This window comes from Dreissena polymorpha, chromosome 6 (assembly GCF_020536995.1).
Source record: "Dreissena polymorpha isolate Duluth1 chromosome 6, UMN_Dpol_1.0, whole genome shotgun sequence".
Lineage (NCBI taxonomy): Eukaryota > Metazoa > Mollusca > Bivalvia > Myida > Dreissenidae > Dreissena > Dreissena polymorpha.
Genome location: NC_068360.1, coordinates 91,501,123 through 91,517,139, shown reverse-complemented (window position 1 = coordinate 91,517,139; position 16,017 = coordinate 91,501,123). Strand labels below are relative to the sequence as shown.

Here is a 16,017-nt window from a genome sequence, read left to right as displayed (position 1 = left end):
AATTAACATTTCCAAAAATGCGCTAACGCACTTTAGAAAGCACATTAAAGACATTATCGGTCCTATTGAAGACAATTACAATATTCACACTTATATTAAATTGTTTGTAAAAAGTAACTTCCATAAAGGCAATTACTAACACGTGGAAAACAGACATTGTTTCGGTTCGGTTGATGTTTCACAGTTTGACACGCTAAGAGCATGCACATGCAAATGACCGAAGTTGTAAGGTCTTACCTTGTAATGTTTGCCTTTGTTCATTTTAATATCTTGAAGTTCTAAAGAATCAGCAATTAATACAAATAAATAAAGTTATTATATGAAAGTTATCCCATCCGTGATACAACAACACTTTCACTACAGTAGCAGTAATAGATTATACTATATACAATGTACCATAACCGGTGTTCCTAGGTTATTATTGCTGACCTAAACAATGTAAACAAAGAGTCCAGCCCAGCGGACAAATAACATTTGATTTAAAATTAAGGTAAATACCTTGTTGTTATTAATCTTACATAAGTGTGGAACAATTTAACTATGAAAAAGGGGACACAATATGTGAAAACAGGAGGTCTGTACCTGTAGCAAAACCCTAGTGGTTTGGCTAGAGGTACTGATCCGTACCTCTAGAACCAGATTCTAGAGGTACGGATCCGTACCTGTAGCCACTTTCATACAATTATGAGAACTAGGTTTAGTGGGCGCTAACCCCTAAATAACAATGTACAAACAGGATCCACTTTTTACCTCCAATATATAAAAATTCTGAGAATTTCAGTCAGAAAGATAAATCTGTTTAAACCTACCAATAAAGAATCAAATGAGAATTTGAAGTCTAGACTACATATAGAACAATAGTTGCAATAATTCAACTCTAAGGTTTATAGCCCAATGGGCTGCTTCGAGTTGCAATGCGCTCTCTCTTGTCCATGCGTGCAAAATGTTTTCAACAATGCAAGGGTTAAGGAACACTGAAACTGCAAGAACTTATTTAAGTTTCCCTATAATCTAAACCACAAACTTATCTTAATGGTACCATTAAAGCAAGAAATAATTGATTTAATTGACTTAGGTTTTGTTTTGTACGCTGTATCCACCATATTGGAAAATTGACCCAATATTGGTTAGGTCGCAGTACACCAATATTTTGCTAGTCGGGTTATGTGCTCCAGCCTTTAAAGTTGATAACGATGTGGTATTTGATACAGAATACACTGTTTCAAATTTAAACATAAACATGTCAGCGAGAAAAGTGTGTTGAAACATCGTCGTGTTTTTATAGAGTGCATGCAAAGGATAACATCCGTAGGTTGCCATTCAGGTAAATTTAACATGTTTATGAAGTTTATTCATTATTTTCCTCAATTTGTCTCAAACGACGTCTGTTTAGTGAAGCACACGGATTTGCTGAGGTGAACTGCACCCATGTTTATGAAGGGGTGCATATGGACTGCCAGAGCCGCCATAGCAAAAATTATCAAAGGCTCTGGGAGTCCGTTTATATGGACTTACCTGTAAGTATGACATTGACCTTGAACTGGCATGTGCCATGCCTTCTGCACATTGTCTTACTTAAATATACACTTGTACCAAGTATCATTGAATCTTACAAAAAGGCTTTGGAAATATGACTTGTAGCAGGAAACAAAAGCTCAACAATTTAACCTTTAAATAGGATAAAAAGATGAATAGCATTCCCACACCCCCTCCACCTCAAGCTTAACACCAATTTAATATGGTCATTTTGAATCAGTGATTTTTTTTGCTCAAATTTACAGCCGATTTTGGGCTGCTTCCCAATCGCAAAAAAACACTTTTTTTCCCAAAAATCTGACCAAAATTTCCCAAAAAAAGCCCAACTTCCAAAAAAAAAAAAAATTTTTTTTTTTTTAGAAAGAAGTTTCATATAACTTAATTATGATTCATAAATCTAGGTCTCAACCTTTTTTTTTAAACATCTTACAAAATATATAACTTGAATTTAGTCATTTTTGTCCATAAATCATTCCCAAACTTGCCACTTTTATTGATTAAAAAAAATCCCAATTTGACCTGACTCCTTTTCTAGAAAACTCCCTGAACATGCACTTAAAAACAATATCACTTCTGTTACTTATAATCCTATTTATAATGCTTATTATTTCCCAATTTCATGGTTTATCGCGCTATTTTTCCCAATTTCACGGTTAATCGCGCTAATTTTCCCAATTCAAAAGGCACAGGCTGTAACAGTCTTCGAAATTAGCACACGCCCGATCGCCCGTGGCGAGTAAAATAACTGCCGGGCACATACAAAAATTCACGTTTGTGACCCGCCGGGCATGTAAATTATAGAAGCGAATTGACAGTTTATAAAAAAAAATCGTAAGCGGTTCTTGATATTTGCAGATCTATTTTTCAATTTTGCTAACAAACACCTTGCCGTAAGTTTTAAAACAATGAAATTCGATTGGTTTAACAACACGCACCTGCTTGCACACGTCATCGTTATTGTTTTTGACCGATGCAGTTCGGTCACATTCGGTTCTTATCGACGGTTTCTCTAGACATTAATCGAGAAGATGCTTTTTGAATGGATCATTTCAATCAAGTAATACGCTTCCGTTTTTGTCAATGTAAACAAATGTCATTGTCGACATAGCAGCAGTATCTTAGGTATGTTGATTGGGCTAAGCCCGATAAAGCACTTCCAAAATAGAAAATTGACAATAATTTAGAGAAAAAGGAAGCCAAGAAATGGTATGATGACACCAGAGAACGCTCTTTTCAAGAGCACTGGTGTAACGATCGACCGTCTTAATTCTAGTGACTGATTAGATGTAGTTGTATTCACTACTATTGAAACAAATGTTCTGCTTTACTATGTGTAGCATGTAAGTGTTAAAATGTTGTGATTTGTTATAATTTTGGTTAAAAACGTTTGGGCATGTAAAAAATATGTTGGGCATGTAAAAATTCTTAAGTAACTGGCCCGACTGGCATGTAACTTTTCAAAGCTAATTTCGAAGACTGCTGTAACAAATTAAAGCAAAAAAAACACTGTGAATGCTTCCGAATTAAAACTAACACATCACTCTTATTGTTTTCATAAATCCTCTTAGCATATCTATTATATGTGAGCAGTACAATTTACATTTGAACATTTGAAACCAAGTTCAGAAACTATTTTTTAATAATGCAAACATCTTTGTCTTAAATTTACATGTCTGCAGACTAGCAGTTAGCCATGAACCGATATGGACTAATACTAATAGAAAACAAGTCTTTAATGAAAACAACATAAATTATCTCAACAAAACAATATTTATGACTTTCGACAGTTGTTGCACTGCTTCTTACCTTATCTATATATTCTTTGACGCGCTCTCTCAGTCTTGACAAATTTATATTGCAACCAGGACGAGGATTTGCAAATTCTAATCCATCAGTTGTGTCACTCTCGCCCGCCATTTTGTTTACGTTCCTTCGGAACCAATCATAAAATTGATATTAGCAACAAGAATTATGATTGGATATCAATAATGCTTCCCCGCATTTCTATAGATTTTCATATTGCCGTCGATAACGAGAACCGTTATTTTTAAAACGACAATTTTCATTGGTGAAAAGTCATAGTTACGGAAGTAAACAAACATGGTGGACTTGGTGTAAAAAGTATTCTCACAAAACTACACAGTTTCTGCATTTTTTCCGATATCGACATAAACAACCACAAATTAAAATGTCTTCTGAGGGTGATCAGTATGCCGAACAGGCAAAGAAAATGGTAGATGATGTGATTGCGCTTGCAATAAAACGTCTTGAGACTGACTTGTCAATCATGTCAGAAAGAGAAAAGACGTTCGAATCTTTGAAGTACAGCGAGATGTCCAGGGAATCTACATTCATCAGGGAGGACGATTATGTCATCGAAAATATATCATGGCTGTCAATTGGAGACTTTAGCACTCAGACGGCTGAAAAGAAAATTGATGATTTTATCAAGGTTGTATAAAAAATGTGCTTGTACAATTGTAATGTAACATCTATTGTTGAAGTACCTGTTATCGAACAACACCTATTATCTGATGTTTTGTTTTGGTTCTGTATGGGCATGCGCAAAAGTGCGTATGATGTCACATCCATAAACAAATGGTCGACGTCAGACATCACATGAAGTCCCTGACCTACTTGCCCACTTAGCTTGAAACAAATGCGCCGAAAACATGTTAAAGGAATGCATTTATTGTGATTTATACGGTTTGATGTGTTTTTTGCTATTACTTTTTGAATGAATTTATCAAAACGTGCATTTATACATGTACACCAAAAAGCATATTTCCGTTTGCAATTTTGATTGCAGCAGACGCAGATTTTTTCGCCAAGTCCGGGTCACTTGATAGTCATGTAACTTTGTATATACTGGAGTAGTATTTATGAACTGTCCGTTAATAGGTCATGTTTACATCGGCCGCCATTTTGTTTTGTCTGCTAGAGGTGACAAAAACCAGGGAATCATTGTAATAAATTATTGAAAGATATTTGCTTGAAAACTTTACAGATAAGTTATTAAAGGGATCTTTTCACGGTTTGGTAAATTGACAAAATTGAACAAAGTTGTTTCAGATTCGCAAATTTTGGGTTTAGTTATGATATTTGTGAGGAAACAGTATAACTGAATATTTACCATGGTCTAATATAGCCATTATATGCATCTTTTGACGATTTAAAAACCTAAAAATTATAAAGCGTTGCAACGCGAAACGATTGAATTATTTGGAGAGTTTTGTTGTTGTCGTTTAAATTTTTGAAACTACAAAGATTGCTTATATAAGGTATAAAATAAGTATCTTAACATGCTTGGCAGGATAGCTCAGTTGGCTAATGCGTTTTTACTTCAGGATTCTGGGGGTCACTGGTTCGAGCCTTGCGGCGGGCTACTTTTTTTTTTTTTAATTTTATTTTTGATTTTTTACTGGAGCTTTTAAAATGTAATGTTTACATTTATCAATATAAAGCATTTAATGACAAACTTCAAAACATGCCAAAATCTGTGAAAAGGCCCCTTTAAATGAATGAACTGTTAGTCATTTGTTAAAACAAAATGTTTTTGTTATTTTAAGTGTTTCAATTTTAACGTAATTCCTTAGGTGTTCGATAACTGGTTCGTCCACCATAAATAGTTCTGATGGCATTCATTTAGCGTGAATTTGAGCTTAGTAACTCAGTATTTTTACTTTCTGAATCATGTATATTTATTTGTAATGCATCTGGCCATGTCTAATTATGACCCACTTTAAAAAAATGTTGTTATTAGCATGGGTAAGATTATCAGCATCCAGCAAGCTGAGAATGTTAGATAGTAGATCACTGTGCTGATGATCTGGGACTTATCCTTCGAAGTTTACTTCATTGTTGTCGGAGTGCATGTGGTCATTAGCTCGGCTGTTTTCGGAGAAAACTCGAGGTATTGTCATAGCCAGCATGTCCGTGTCGTCCGCAAACCTTAACATTTTGTTAAGGTTTTGAACATTGGCTTTAAAATCAAATTGCTTCAACCTACAACTTTGAAACTTCATATGTAGCTGAACCTTGATGAGTTCTACATGCCACATCCATTTTTGGGTCACTAGGTCAAAGGTCAAGGTCACTGTGACCTCTAAAAAAAAATAAAATCTGACAAGCTTTCGCAGCCGAGCGTGGCACCCGTTATGCGTGCTCTTGTTTTAAAAGTGTGATGGCAGGAGCCATGTATTGTGCATGTAGCAATGTTATTTTAATAAAACATTTCAAGTGTGTCTTTTACATCTAATAATCAGTGTATACTGAACATATACATTACAAATTCTGGTAGTATGGCCTATTAAATTATTTATCTTATAACTATAATCCAGTCACCAAATTTTGACATTAGGTTCATTAAATTGATCAAGATAAAATTGTAACTTTTTTGTATATTCTTCACTCAAAGATCTGCATTCCCTGGACTACGAAATGGTTTATTCTTATTATGTGTGTTCTCAATACTTTTTATGCCCCCGGATCGAATGATTGGGGCATATTGTTTTTGGCCTGTCTGTCTGTCATTCTGTCATTCTGTCCCAAAACTTTAACCTTGGTTAAAGGTTTGCGATAACTTGTGCAATATTGAGGATAGCAACTTGATATTTGGCATGCATGTGTATCTCATGAAGCTGCACATTTTGAGTGGTGAAAGGTCAAGGTCATCCTTAAAGGTCAAAAGTCAAAAAATTCAATCCAAGGGAAGTAATATGCTTTTAAAGGGAGATAATTTCTAAACCTGCCAAATGATATATTGAAATTTTATTTCAAAGCGGCGCAATAGGGGGCATTGTGTTTCTGACAAACACATCTCTTGTTTGTTAATGCCTTCACATTTCATGTTTTATGCAGCTTGTATCAAGATTGGATTTTAAATGTATACATGTACTATGCCAAATGTCATAACATGTTTGTCTCCATTGCAGACATGGAAATATGACAAGAGTTGGCTGTACTGCATAGACTATCTTGGCTGTGATGAACACGAGTTTGATACAAGACACAGATTCCGTGTGCGATGGAGTGTGCCAACACGTAGGAAACCTATTCCAAGGGCAACAGCCTGTGTATACTTCACATTTCAAGTGTCAAAAATAAAGCCTAAGGTAAGCTTGTAACAGAGATAGGCTCATTTATATTGTTCCTCTAATAACGCTTTTTTATAAAGATTGTTGAATAAATTGAACATTAATAATCTTACTTTTTTATCAATACCCAGTTCCAACAATCTGTTACTGTTTTTTCCATTGACAATAAACACAATCACCTTCTTAAACCAGGAGAGAAATTATGCAAGTAGTAGTCGTACTTTCAAAAAATAGCAAAGTGAAAAGTAAATCTCTTTAAAATTTGAAAACAAAATTGTCTGATCAATGCTGTTTGCTAACACTCATATTGTTTGTTTATGTTCTATTCGTCAGAACTGGCAATCATTTACCGCATGATATTGATTATGATACAAAAAAACAACAAGTTATACATTTGTAAATATAAATAGACATGAATATAATGAAAATGATATATAATTATTTACGGGATTTGTGCATTCATGGTTCTGTCAAAACAGCTGCATAAATTTCCATATAAATGTAAAATGCTGCACTTGCTATGCTGGTATAAGACCATTCAAGACAACATAAATTCAATGATTTATAAAATTTTAAAATAAAATAAAATGCACAACCTAAAAATAAATGTATTTTGTCTGAAAAAATACTTAAATAAATATTATTTTTATTTGGTCATTTTCTTTCAGTCCCATCCAGTAGAAGTGTTTTACGTCTTTGAAACCAATAGACTCGTTCATCGGTATGTATCTCTCTTTAGCATGGCAGGCCAATAAAAAAGTTATGTTTCTGGTGTCCCATCCAACCCAATCTTTTCACCCTAATCCTATAATTATTTAATGTTTTTTTTTATCATAAATATTTGTATTTTATAAAATAAAACTTTCAAACAGCTCCAGGAAATGTCTATTCTAGAAAGGTTTTATTGAAATCACTTAGTCATCCCACCAATATCAGAGGCTTTCTAACAGCAGTTATTAGGCATTATGTATTTTTGGCTGTGTGTCACCAGAAACACTATAACATTATTTGGCCTAATAGATCTAACTCTTGAAACTATTGTTCTTCCCTGTTTTCGCTCCTGGGGAATGGCTTACACAGTTATGTTTGGAAGTTGTGTCTCCTTTATATAGCATGAACTTTTTTCGTAACAAGATTGCAAGGCCGACAATTTCTTTTAAACATTAAATCAAAGCTGTACTTTATTATTTTATTTTATTCTGCATTGTTCAACCAAAGGTGTTGGGTATATTATACCATATACTTTCAGATTTGGACTTTGTTTTTTATATCACATTATTGGTCTTATTGTAAAAGTAAAGCTGGAGTATTCTGACTGTTGTATTACTTCACAATGTTTTTGTTGCACACTGTATGCATTGATCACCTAAACCACATGAATTGATTAGTTATTTGTTGAAAGAAGATCATAGTATTTGACAAATTATTTCAACTTTCAAAAATGATGTTTGTTTTTACAGGGATTTCACTGAATGTATAGCGGGAATGGGGTAAGGGAGGGACATAGGTCTTGAAAGAGTTTCCAAGTACCAGGGGCTAGTGTACATGAAGTATAAAATACATAAATAGACCTGTTCACAATTTGGAAAATCTTGTGTGTGTTTTTCAGAACTTTTGTTTCAAATTTTAGAAAGAATGCAAATTATGATGTATGCATGTTAGGGGTAGAAACTAATTTTTTTCATTACATTGTCCAGATGGGCAACTATCTTTAATATTTCTATTGCTTGAAGTTTGAAAAGCTATTATTTCACATCAGAAAATTATCTATTTAAACTACAGTTGTCCTATTTAAAAAGGAATTTTATATCAAAAAACAGTTTAAATATCCTGTGAATTATACTATATTCTTGATGTTATTGGGGTAAGTAAAATAAACTATGTTTTTAATTTAACAAAGGTAAGTTATGCATGAACTATTGGGTTATCACACCTGATCAGAATCACTTTACATTCTGCATGCGCTATTATTATATTCAGTGTTTTTGTTTGTAATATGTTTACAAGAAAGTTTTTGTATTATATAATATAGAGCCACAAACTCTGCCCCTGAATCAAGGTAACAAAAATGTGTTTAAGTATAATAATCTGCTGTACCTGCTTGCATGCATATATCCATAGGCCAACAATAATATGTGTTTTTTGCCACCCAATGCTGTTTTCATCAAAGAAAAATCCTGATGTTTTTAGTCAAATTGTGTACCCCCAATTCCATTATAATCACCTTTTAGATAATTTTCATTGTTTTAACCAAAATGTGTCCCTTAAAAGTAGGATACAAATAAATCTTAGCCCTATATCACTTTGACTCGTAAGAAACACACAATTATTTGTTTTGGCCTTGGAGTGATACATGTCCTTTGAGCATAAATTTCTGTAGCTTTAGAATGCAACTTACTTTAAAAAAAAATCCCTAGTAAATATTCACTTTTACACAAAAATGTAAAAGTTCGCATGCAACAATTGCATATCTTCTTTATCAACCTCATGTATTTAATCAAAAGACAGTATCTTTAAATAAAGCCACATGCACAGGCTAGTCGGGGATGACACTTTCTGCTTTTATGGTATTTTTGGTTAAAAGGTGGTCTCTTCCTAGCAAAATCCAGTTAAAGCGGAAAGTGTTGTCACTGATTAGCCTGTGCAGAGACTAAACGCACTTGCATAATAAGCCCCAGTTGCCTTGAGCAATGCTCTTATGAAATTTTTCTGTGAATCGTATTCAGTTCCAATATATTAAATTGGTGATATAAGGACATGCATCACTCCTGAAATATGTATTTAAATGTAGAGTGAACATTTATATTGCATTAATAGCATATGTGCTATAAAAAAAGAAATACACAATCGCACAAGGATTTTATTGGATACTTCATAAAGCTTGAATAGATTTGATTAATGTTTGAATTAACCTAAATATATTTGTGACTTTTTCAGCGCTTTTATCTAACAAACTTGTTCATAATGAGTTAGAGATGCTTTTTATACATTTTGGTTCAGGAACTATTACCATTAAAAATGTTTTGGCATAAACTCAATATCTGGCACTCACACAAAATGTTCCTATTACTAATGTGCTTTAATGACATAATATTTATAATTTGTCTCTATACTTATTAGAGTGATACATATAATGTTATGAGTATACATTATTTCTAGAACTCTGAATAGTAAATATAAAGACGTGAAACTCCAGCTGCTGGAGCAGTATTGCATTCTCATTTATAAAAATAATTAGTTGGTCCTTTACTTAAGGCAAGTCACCAAGTGTCGTCCCTGATTAGAAAATTAAAAAATTAACTTTTTTTTATTATTCTTTATTTTTTCATGTTTTTCATGCAATTTTGAATTCCAGCATCATGTGTTCGCTATTTGCTAATGTATTATAGTGGATAACCCTTACATATTATTTATAACGTATGTTTACTACAAATTTCTATATGTCTTGGAATGCGTATTTTGTTCTTCATATTAATCATAATACTTAATTTATTAAGTACTATCATTACATTTGCATTAGCATAGCTATAGATTGATTAACATCCTTATTAGTCATCGGCTTCTTACTCACACTCAGGGGTTTGCTAATTGAATTTTGACAAGATTCTCAGATATAAACACAAATGGTTGAAAAAGACATATGTAATAAGCAATTCATACAAGTTAAATATCTTAATTTTAAATCTGAATTCAAATTCTAATCAAGAATGCAAAGAATTAAAATATGCTTCATTTGCTACATAGTTGTTTGTTCTCTTTGTGAGAATGTTTCAATAATTTAAATGCAGCATACAGTAAAAGATTAAAAAAAATTAAATCCTGTATATAACTAAAACTTTAACATTAATCCTACTGTTATCACTTTAGAAACTTGAGTTAAATTCTTAATCAATTTTAAGCTCTGTAAAAATCTTATTTTGCGCTGATTTAATGCAATGTACTGTTCAATTACAGATAATGCAAATCTCATGTAGAAACTAGTTTAACTGATCGATTGTTATCCAATTATTATTATATAAAAATATTAGTTAGATGCTAAGTTTGTTATTCCTTCTGTTGTGTTAGTCCAGTTCAACCAAACTTATAGCCTTACCAATTGTCATTCAATATAAATTGAGTAAAAATCTTATTAAGAAATTGCATATAGTTGTTTCATTTTAAATGTAGCAAAATCTCACTTAAAAAATAGATTTTTCTACTGTTATTAATTCAAGTTCAACCAAAATGTCATTTACAAACTAGCTTTGGATACATTCATCCCATTTACATTCAAACTAAATCTGATTTAATTTATTTTGCCTACTGTTTTCATTGTTTCAAATCAGTTCATAACTTTTTTTGCTACATTTGTCTAGCCATATCTTGTCCTACTGACACAAATATTTGCTGCTATTTTCAGACCGGGCGAGTCGAGGTTTCGTGAGAAATGGCTCAAGGACATTATTGAAAGCAAGGTCATGATGATGCAGGCCCTGGCATTCTGAATACAGGGAATTATCTGTCTTATGTTATGGACTTTTTACAAACTTTTGACACATTTTTTTCAATGTTTCCAATGTATTCATATGGACTATTTATATAAATTTTGAATTTTTAGCAAATGCAAATTACTGCTTAAAAATGGTGTACAAATTACAAACAATATTGATTTGGGTTAGAAACTTCATGGACTGTTTATAACTGATTTTGAATCTATGATTTTTAATCATTATGCATGTTTACAAATCTATGTGTACATTTAGTGAAAACATTATGGACTATTTATTATAAATGAAAAGTTTGTGTTTAATACTTGTTAATATGTTCATAATAAGAAAACAAATAACACCATTTATGTTGATATTTAACATGTTTGTTTTTTATCAATCAATTGTTTTGTTACTTTTATATTTTATGAAATTGGCCTTAAATATTGTATTGATCACATCGGCCTTTAATCAAATACACCATGCACAATTCTCTCATTGGGGAATATCTACTGATTCGATGGTAAATATTTTCTGAAATCTCTGATATAATTCGATATGTACACCTCTCATGGGGCCATCAATGTAGTGCTATAGAATATTCCAATATAATAGTTTTCACCCAAATGCTCAACTTATAGGTCTTCTCTCTTAGCCCGCGTTCATTAAATCATGTGGTGTTGGATATTGGCAACCTGCTGCGATCACAATGTTGGCTGAAAAAAATAACGTGTTGCAATGAACAAATTGAAAGAAAATATGGATATACCTCTACTTATAGGCATAAGATATAACACAGAGTAAACTATGTTGTGGTGTGGTAAGACATTCCGTAAACTAGGCAGCTTCTATACCAGTAATAGAATAAGCTTACCATAAGACAAAATGATTAACTATATGTGCCATGCTTTGTGAAAAGGGGGTTTAATGCATGTTCGTAAAGTGTCCTCCCAGATTAGCCTGAGCAGTCCGCAAAAATCTAGTTTAGGCAGAAAGTGTCGTCCCTGATAAGCCCATGCAGACTACACAGGCAAATCTTTGTGGACATTTTACGCACATGCATTTAAGGTCCTTTTTACAGAGTGCAGCTCATATGGGTACAGTCTGCTTATACACGCCAGAGACCGGTCTTTCATTAATTGCCTGACGTTATAACAACTTAAGATACTGTAAAGGAATTATATTCGTATGCGTTTGTTCATCCTTCTCTTTACAAAGTTAATCTTTCTCTTGATTACAACAGAATGTCCTGTTTTTGATAAATTATCTTAGAATGTTCTCTTCATCATGTATGTATTATTGGAAAATAAAATGATTCCCACTCTATCTGTAAAGTAGTACCAATTAACCAATGCTTTCCGCACGTTATATGCTTCTCAGTCTCAAAATCAACATTTACTTCCCCCATCTCCAACTCCCCATTAGCTCTCTCCATCTCCGACTACCCTATTTGCTGTCCCACTATCCGAACCCCGAATTTTTTGTCCCGTTATCGGAATTCCCAATTTGCTTTCCCACTAACCGACTCTCCAATTCTCTCCCCATCCCCAACTCAACATTTGCTCTCCCAATCTCCGAAACATAATTTATGTGCTCTCCCATTTTACGACTCCCAATTGCTCTCTCCATCTCCGACTAACCGTTTGCTCTCTGTATCTCCGACTCAACATTTCTTCTTCCAATATCAGGCTCAACATTTGCTTTCCCCATCTCTGACTCAACATTTGCTCTCCCAATCTACGACTCATCATTTGCTCTACCCATATCTGACTCAACATTTTCTCTCCGCATCTCTGACTCAACATTTGCACTCCACATAACTGTCTAACCATTTGCTCTCCCCATAACTGACTCAACATTTGCTCTCCCCATATCCGACTCAACATTTGCTCTCCCAATCTACGACTCAACATTTGCTCTCCAATCTCTGACTCAACATTTTCTTTCCCAATCAACGACTCATCATTTGCCCTCCCCATAACTGTCTAACCATTTTCTCTCCCTATAACTGATTCACCATTTGCTTTCACTATCTCGGACTCAACATTTGCTCTCCCCATAACTGACTCACCATTTGTTATCCCCATCTCTGACTCGACATTTGCACTCCCGATATCAGACTCAACATTTTCTGTCCCCCATATCCGACTCGACATTTGCTTTTTCCATCTCCGACTCAACATTTGATCTCCCATCTCTGACTCAACATTTTCTCTCCCAATCTACGACTCAATATTTGCTATCCCCATAACTGACTAACCATTTGCTATACCCATAACTGACGCATCATTTGCTCTCCCCATCTATAACTCAACTTTTACTTTAACTTCTCCGAATCACCATTTGCTCTCACTATCTTCGACTCAACATTTGCTCTCCCCATCTCCGACTTAACATTTACTCTTCCATTCTCCAGATCACCATTTGCTCTCCCGATATCCACCGTATTACCTATTCTCGTAAATCTCCGACTGAACATTTGCTTTCCCCATCTCTGAATCACCATTTGCTCTCCCTGTATCCGACTCAGACTTTCCCTCAATCATTCACACATTCTCACATTCTTTAAACGTAGAACCAATCCACCAATTGTTCAACATTTTAAGGTGTTTGTCCTTTCGTTCATCCGTTTGTCCCTTCGTTCGTTTTAAATTGCATTACGACCATGAGCAGTTGCGTCGGCCTACATGCTATTGAATCCTTTAATGGATAGGATTGTGTTACCTGTCCGTTTGTTTCTTTTAATCAGAACGAATTTATAATTTGTATATCTAAAACAACACTAGTTTAATGCTTGTTATTTATTTGTCTCAATACGAAGTCACAACCCAATTAACGCAAACAGTAAATCATTATGTCTCGTGCCCATCAGTGAAAAGAAACGTTGATCGAAGGTTATTTGTAATAGTCTTTGGCAATATATGAACAGTTGCAAACATATCTCTTTGAATGTATTTATACATTGAATGTATTCATTAAGCAGATTTAATATAAATGGAAACAATTCTTAAACGATTCAATTACATTCTGCATACTGTATTGCGTACATTTGTACGCATGGCACATTCATCTTATAGGGATTATTTGTCGAAGGAAATCATAAATAGGAAACTAAACTACGCATTTTATTTGGCTTTACATATAATATTTACTCCTTAATACATTTGAATTGCTACTTTCTGACTCCTACCAACAAAAACTGTTTTTGCCACTTTGTGCTGTATTAATTCTAAATAATTTCCTTTAATCGGTGCCAGCTGTCATTTATATGGAAAGGCGACCGTAAATATGGAAATCCAATACATTTAACTTGGTCTTACGTTAACATTTAGTACTTAATGATTGCGAATTGCTATTGTCCGTTATATTCCGACGCATTCACGCTATTGGAAATGGGCCTTTATTTCATGTTCTTGTCTGCTGCTTAATACGAGGAGGTTGTATGACCATTGATTACACCAGAGCATCAAAGCGTCTGGGAGGTTGTGTACAAATGTCACGTGACTTTATTGATTGGCGAAAATTGTAAGAAACGTCTTGGTTTGTAACCATGGATTTCCCGAAATTCTCAAACTGGTAAACCGAGCGCCGTTTTCGATTAAGTACTCAAAAACTAACAATAGTCTTTAATACGCAATTTATTATGCTTTTCGCGTTTGAATGCAGCAATTGATAGGATTTCGTTTGTCTTAATATTGAAAACCATTCACGGAATGTGCATAAGGCTTGTAATATATTGGAGTTATTTTGTGCAGTGCTACATCATTCGAATTGTTGATATCCGCCTAGAGAGCGTAATTTGTACATTGGATTAGACAAAACAATGGTACGTATAAACATATATAATTAAGGAGGTGTTGCGTCTCTGCATCGGTATATACATCTAGAACATGTTTACATTATGCCATAGATGATATGTTTTAATTGCAATTATTTGTAGTTATTTGTATATACATGTGTATATAGTACACATATACTGGTTTTATCATCGAATTCTTTCATTTTACCGTTACCATCCCAGCTTTGCTAATATTTGTGTTTGCCTTCTGTTTTTGTAAAATATGGTGTTGTTTTGGCTTTGGGAAGTCGGACACTTGACCTACCGATATACAGAGAACTTTGTGTGACTTTCAGGAGTTTTCTAATGCTGTGTATTTTGTATTTGAGAAAGAATTAAAGACCGAAAAAATGTTTATTATTCCAACCCCCTGTGTAGATTTAATAACTACGAGTGACTTATGTTCTGTAGACATTTTGTAAGCAAGTCGCGTTTGACAAACATATCAGTACACCGTGTAGATTGAGAAATGCTCACTCACTCCTATTGTTAGCAATGCACGCTGGAAGTCAACACAGATACTAACAATTCGAGAAATTTGACCAACCGTTTCATTTTGAACACCATGCCTATTACATAGCTTAATATTTTCCTTAATCATAACTCCGAAATTTAATCCTAAAATTTTAAAACTACTTTCATAGGAGAAACCAGTTTAAAAGCAAAACCGGTTTTCTGTGAATTTTCAGTTTGACTGTATTTTGATTTCAAAGCAAACCAAAATTCCGAAGATTACACAAACTAATCTTCAGTATAAATGAGTATTTGACAGTTTTATTTATTGAGTTTAAGCTAATAAAGAATACTTTGTTCTCGTAAACACCACTTTTATGTTGACATTTAATTCTTCACTATCTGCGATCAAAAACATATATCGCGTTACCTTCGTTGGTAACGATGCTTTCTTGCAAAACAATGATCTCGGAAATTTCTACTTAATTGCATATGTGTACATACTAGAGCTTTAAGGTCAAGCAAACATCCATAATAAACACCGATTCGTTGTCGAGTTGTAATTCTTATTACGTTTGGAACAATTTACAAATATGACATGTGCAAACAATGAGAAATACCATAATGG

The 16,017-nt window shown here is 33.7% G+C and overlaps 2 protein-coding genes across 2 annotated transcripts in view; one reads left to right on the top strand and one right to left on the bottom strand.

The window, feature by feature from the left end:
* The window catches only part of LOC127834032 (cell division cycle protein 16 homolog), a 53,829-nt gene extending 50,338 nt beyond the window's left edge, over window positions 1-3,491 (bottom strand). The window contains exon 1 of the mRNA XM_052359590.1: window positions 3,343-3,491. Coding sequence (XP_052215550.1) covers window positions 3,343-3,453 — 111 coding nt within the window. The 5' untranslated portion in view covers window positions 3,454-3,491. The remainder of the gene's footprint in view (window positions 1-3,342) is intronic.
* A 115-nt stretch (window positions 3,492-3,606) lies between these two features.
* On the top strand, window positions 3,607-11,474 carry LOC127834033 (A-kinase anchor protein 14-like). The gene is made up of 4 exons (XM_052359591.1): window positions 3,607-3,988; window positions 6,471-6,650; window positions 7,301-7,353; window positions 11,032-11,474. The coding sequence occupies exons 1-4, from the start codon at window positions 3,725-3,727 to the stop codon at window positions 11,114-11,116; spliced, it is 582 nt and encodes a 193-aa protein (XP_052215551.1). The 5' UTR covers window positions 3,607-3,724; the 3' UTR covers window positions 11,117-11,474.
* The last annotated feature ends 4,543 nt before the right edge of the window (window positions 11,475-16,017 follow it).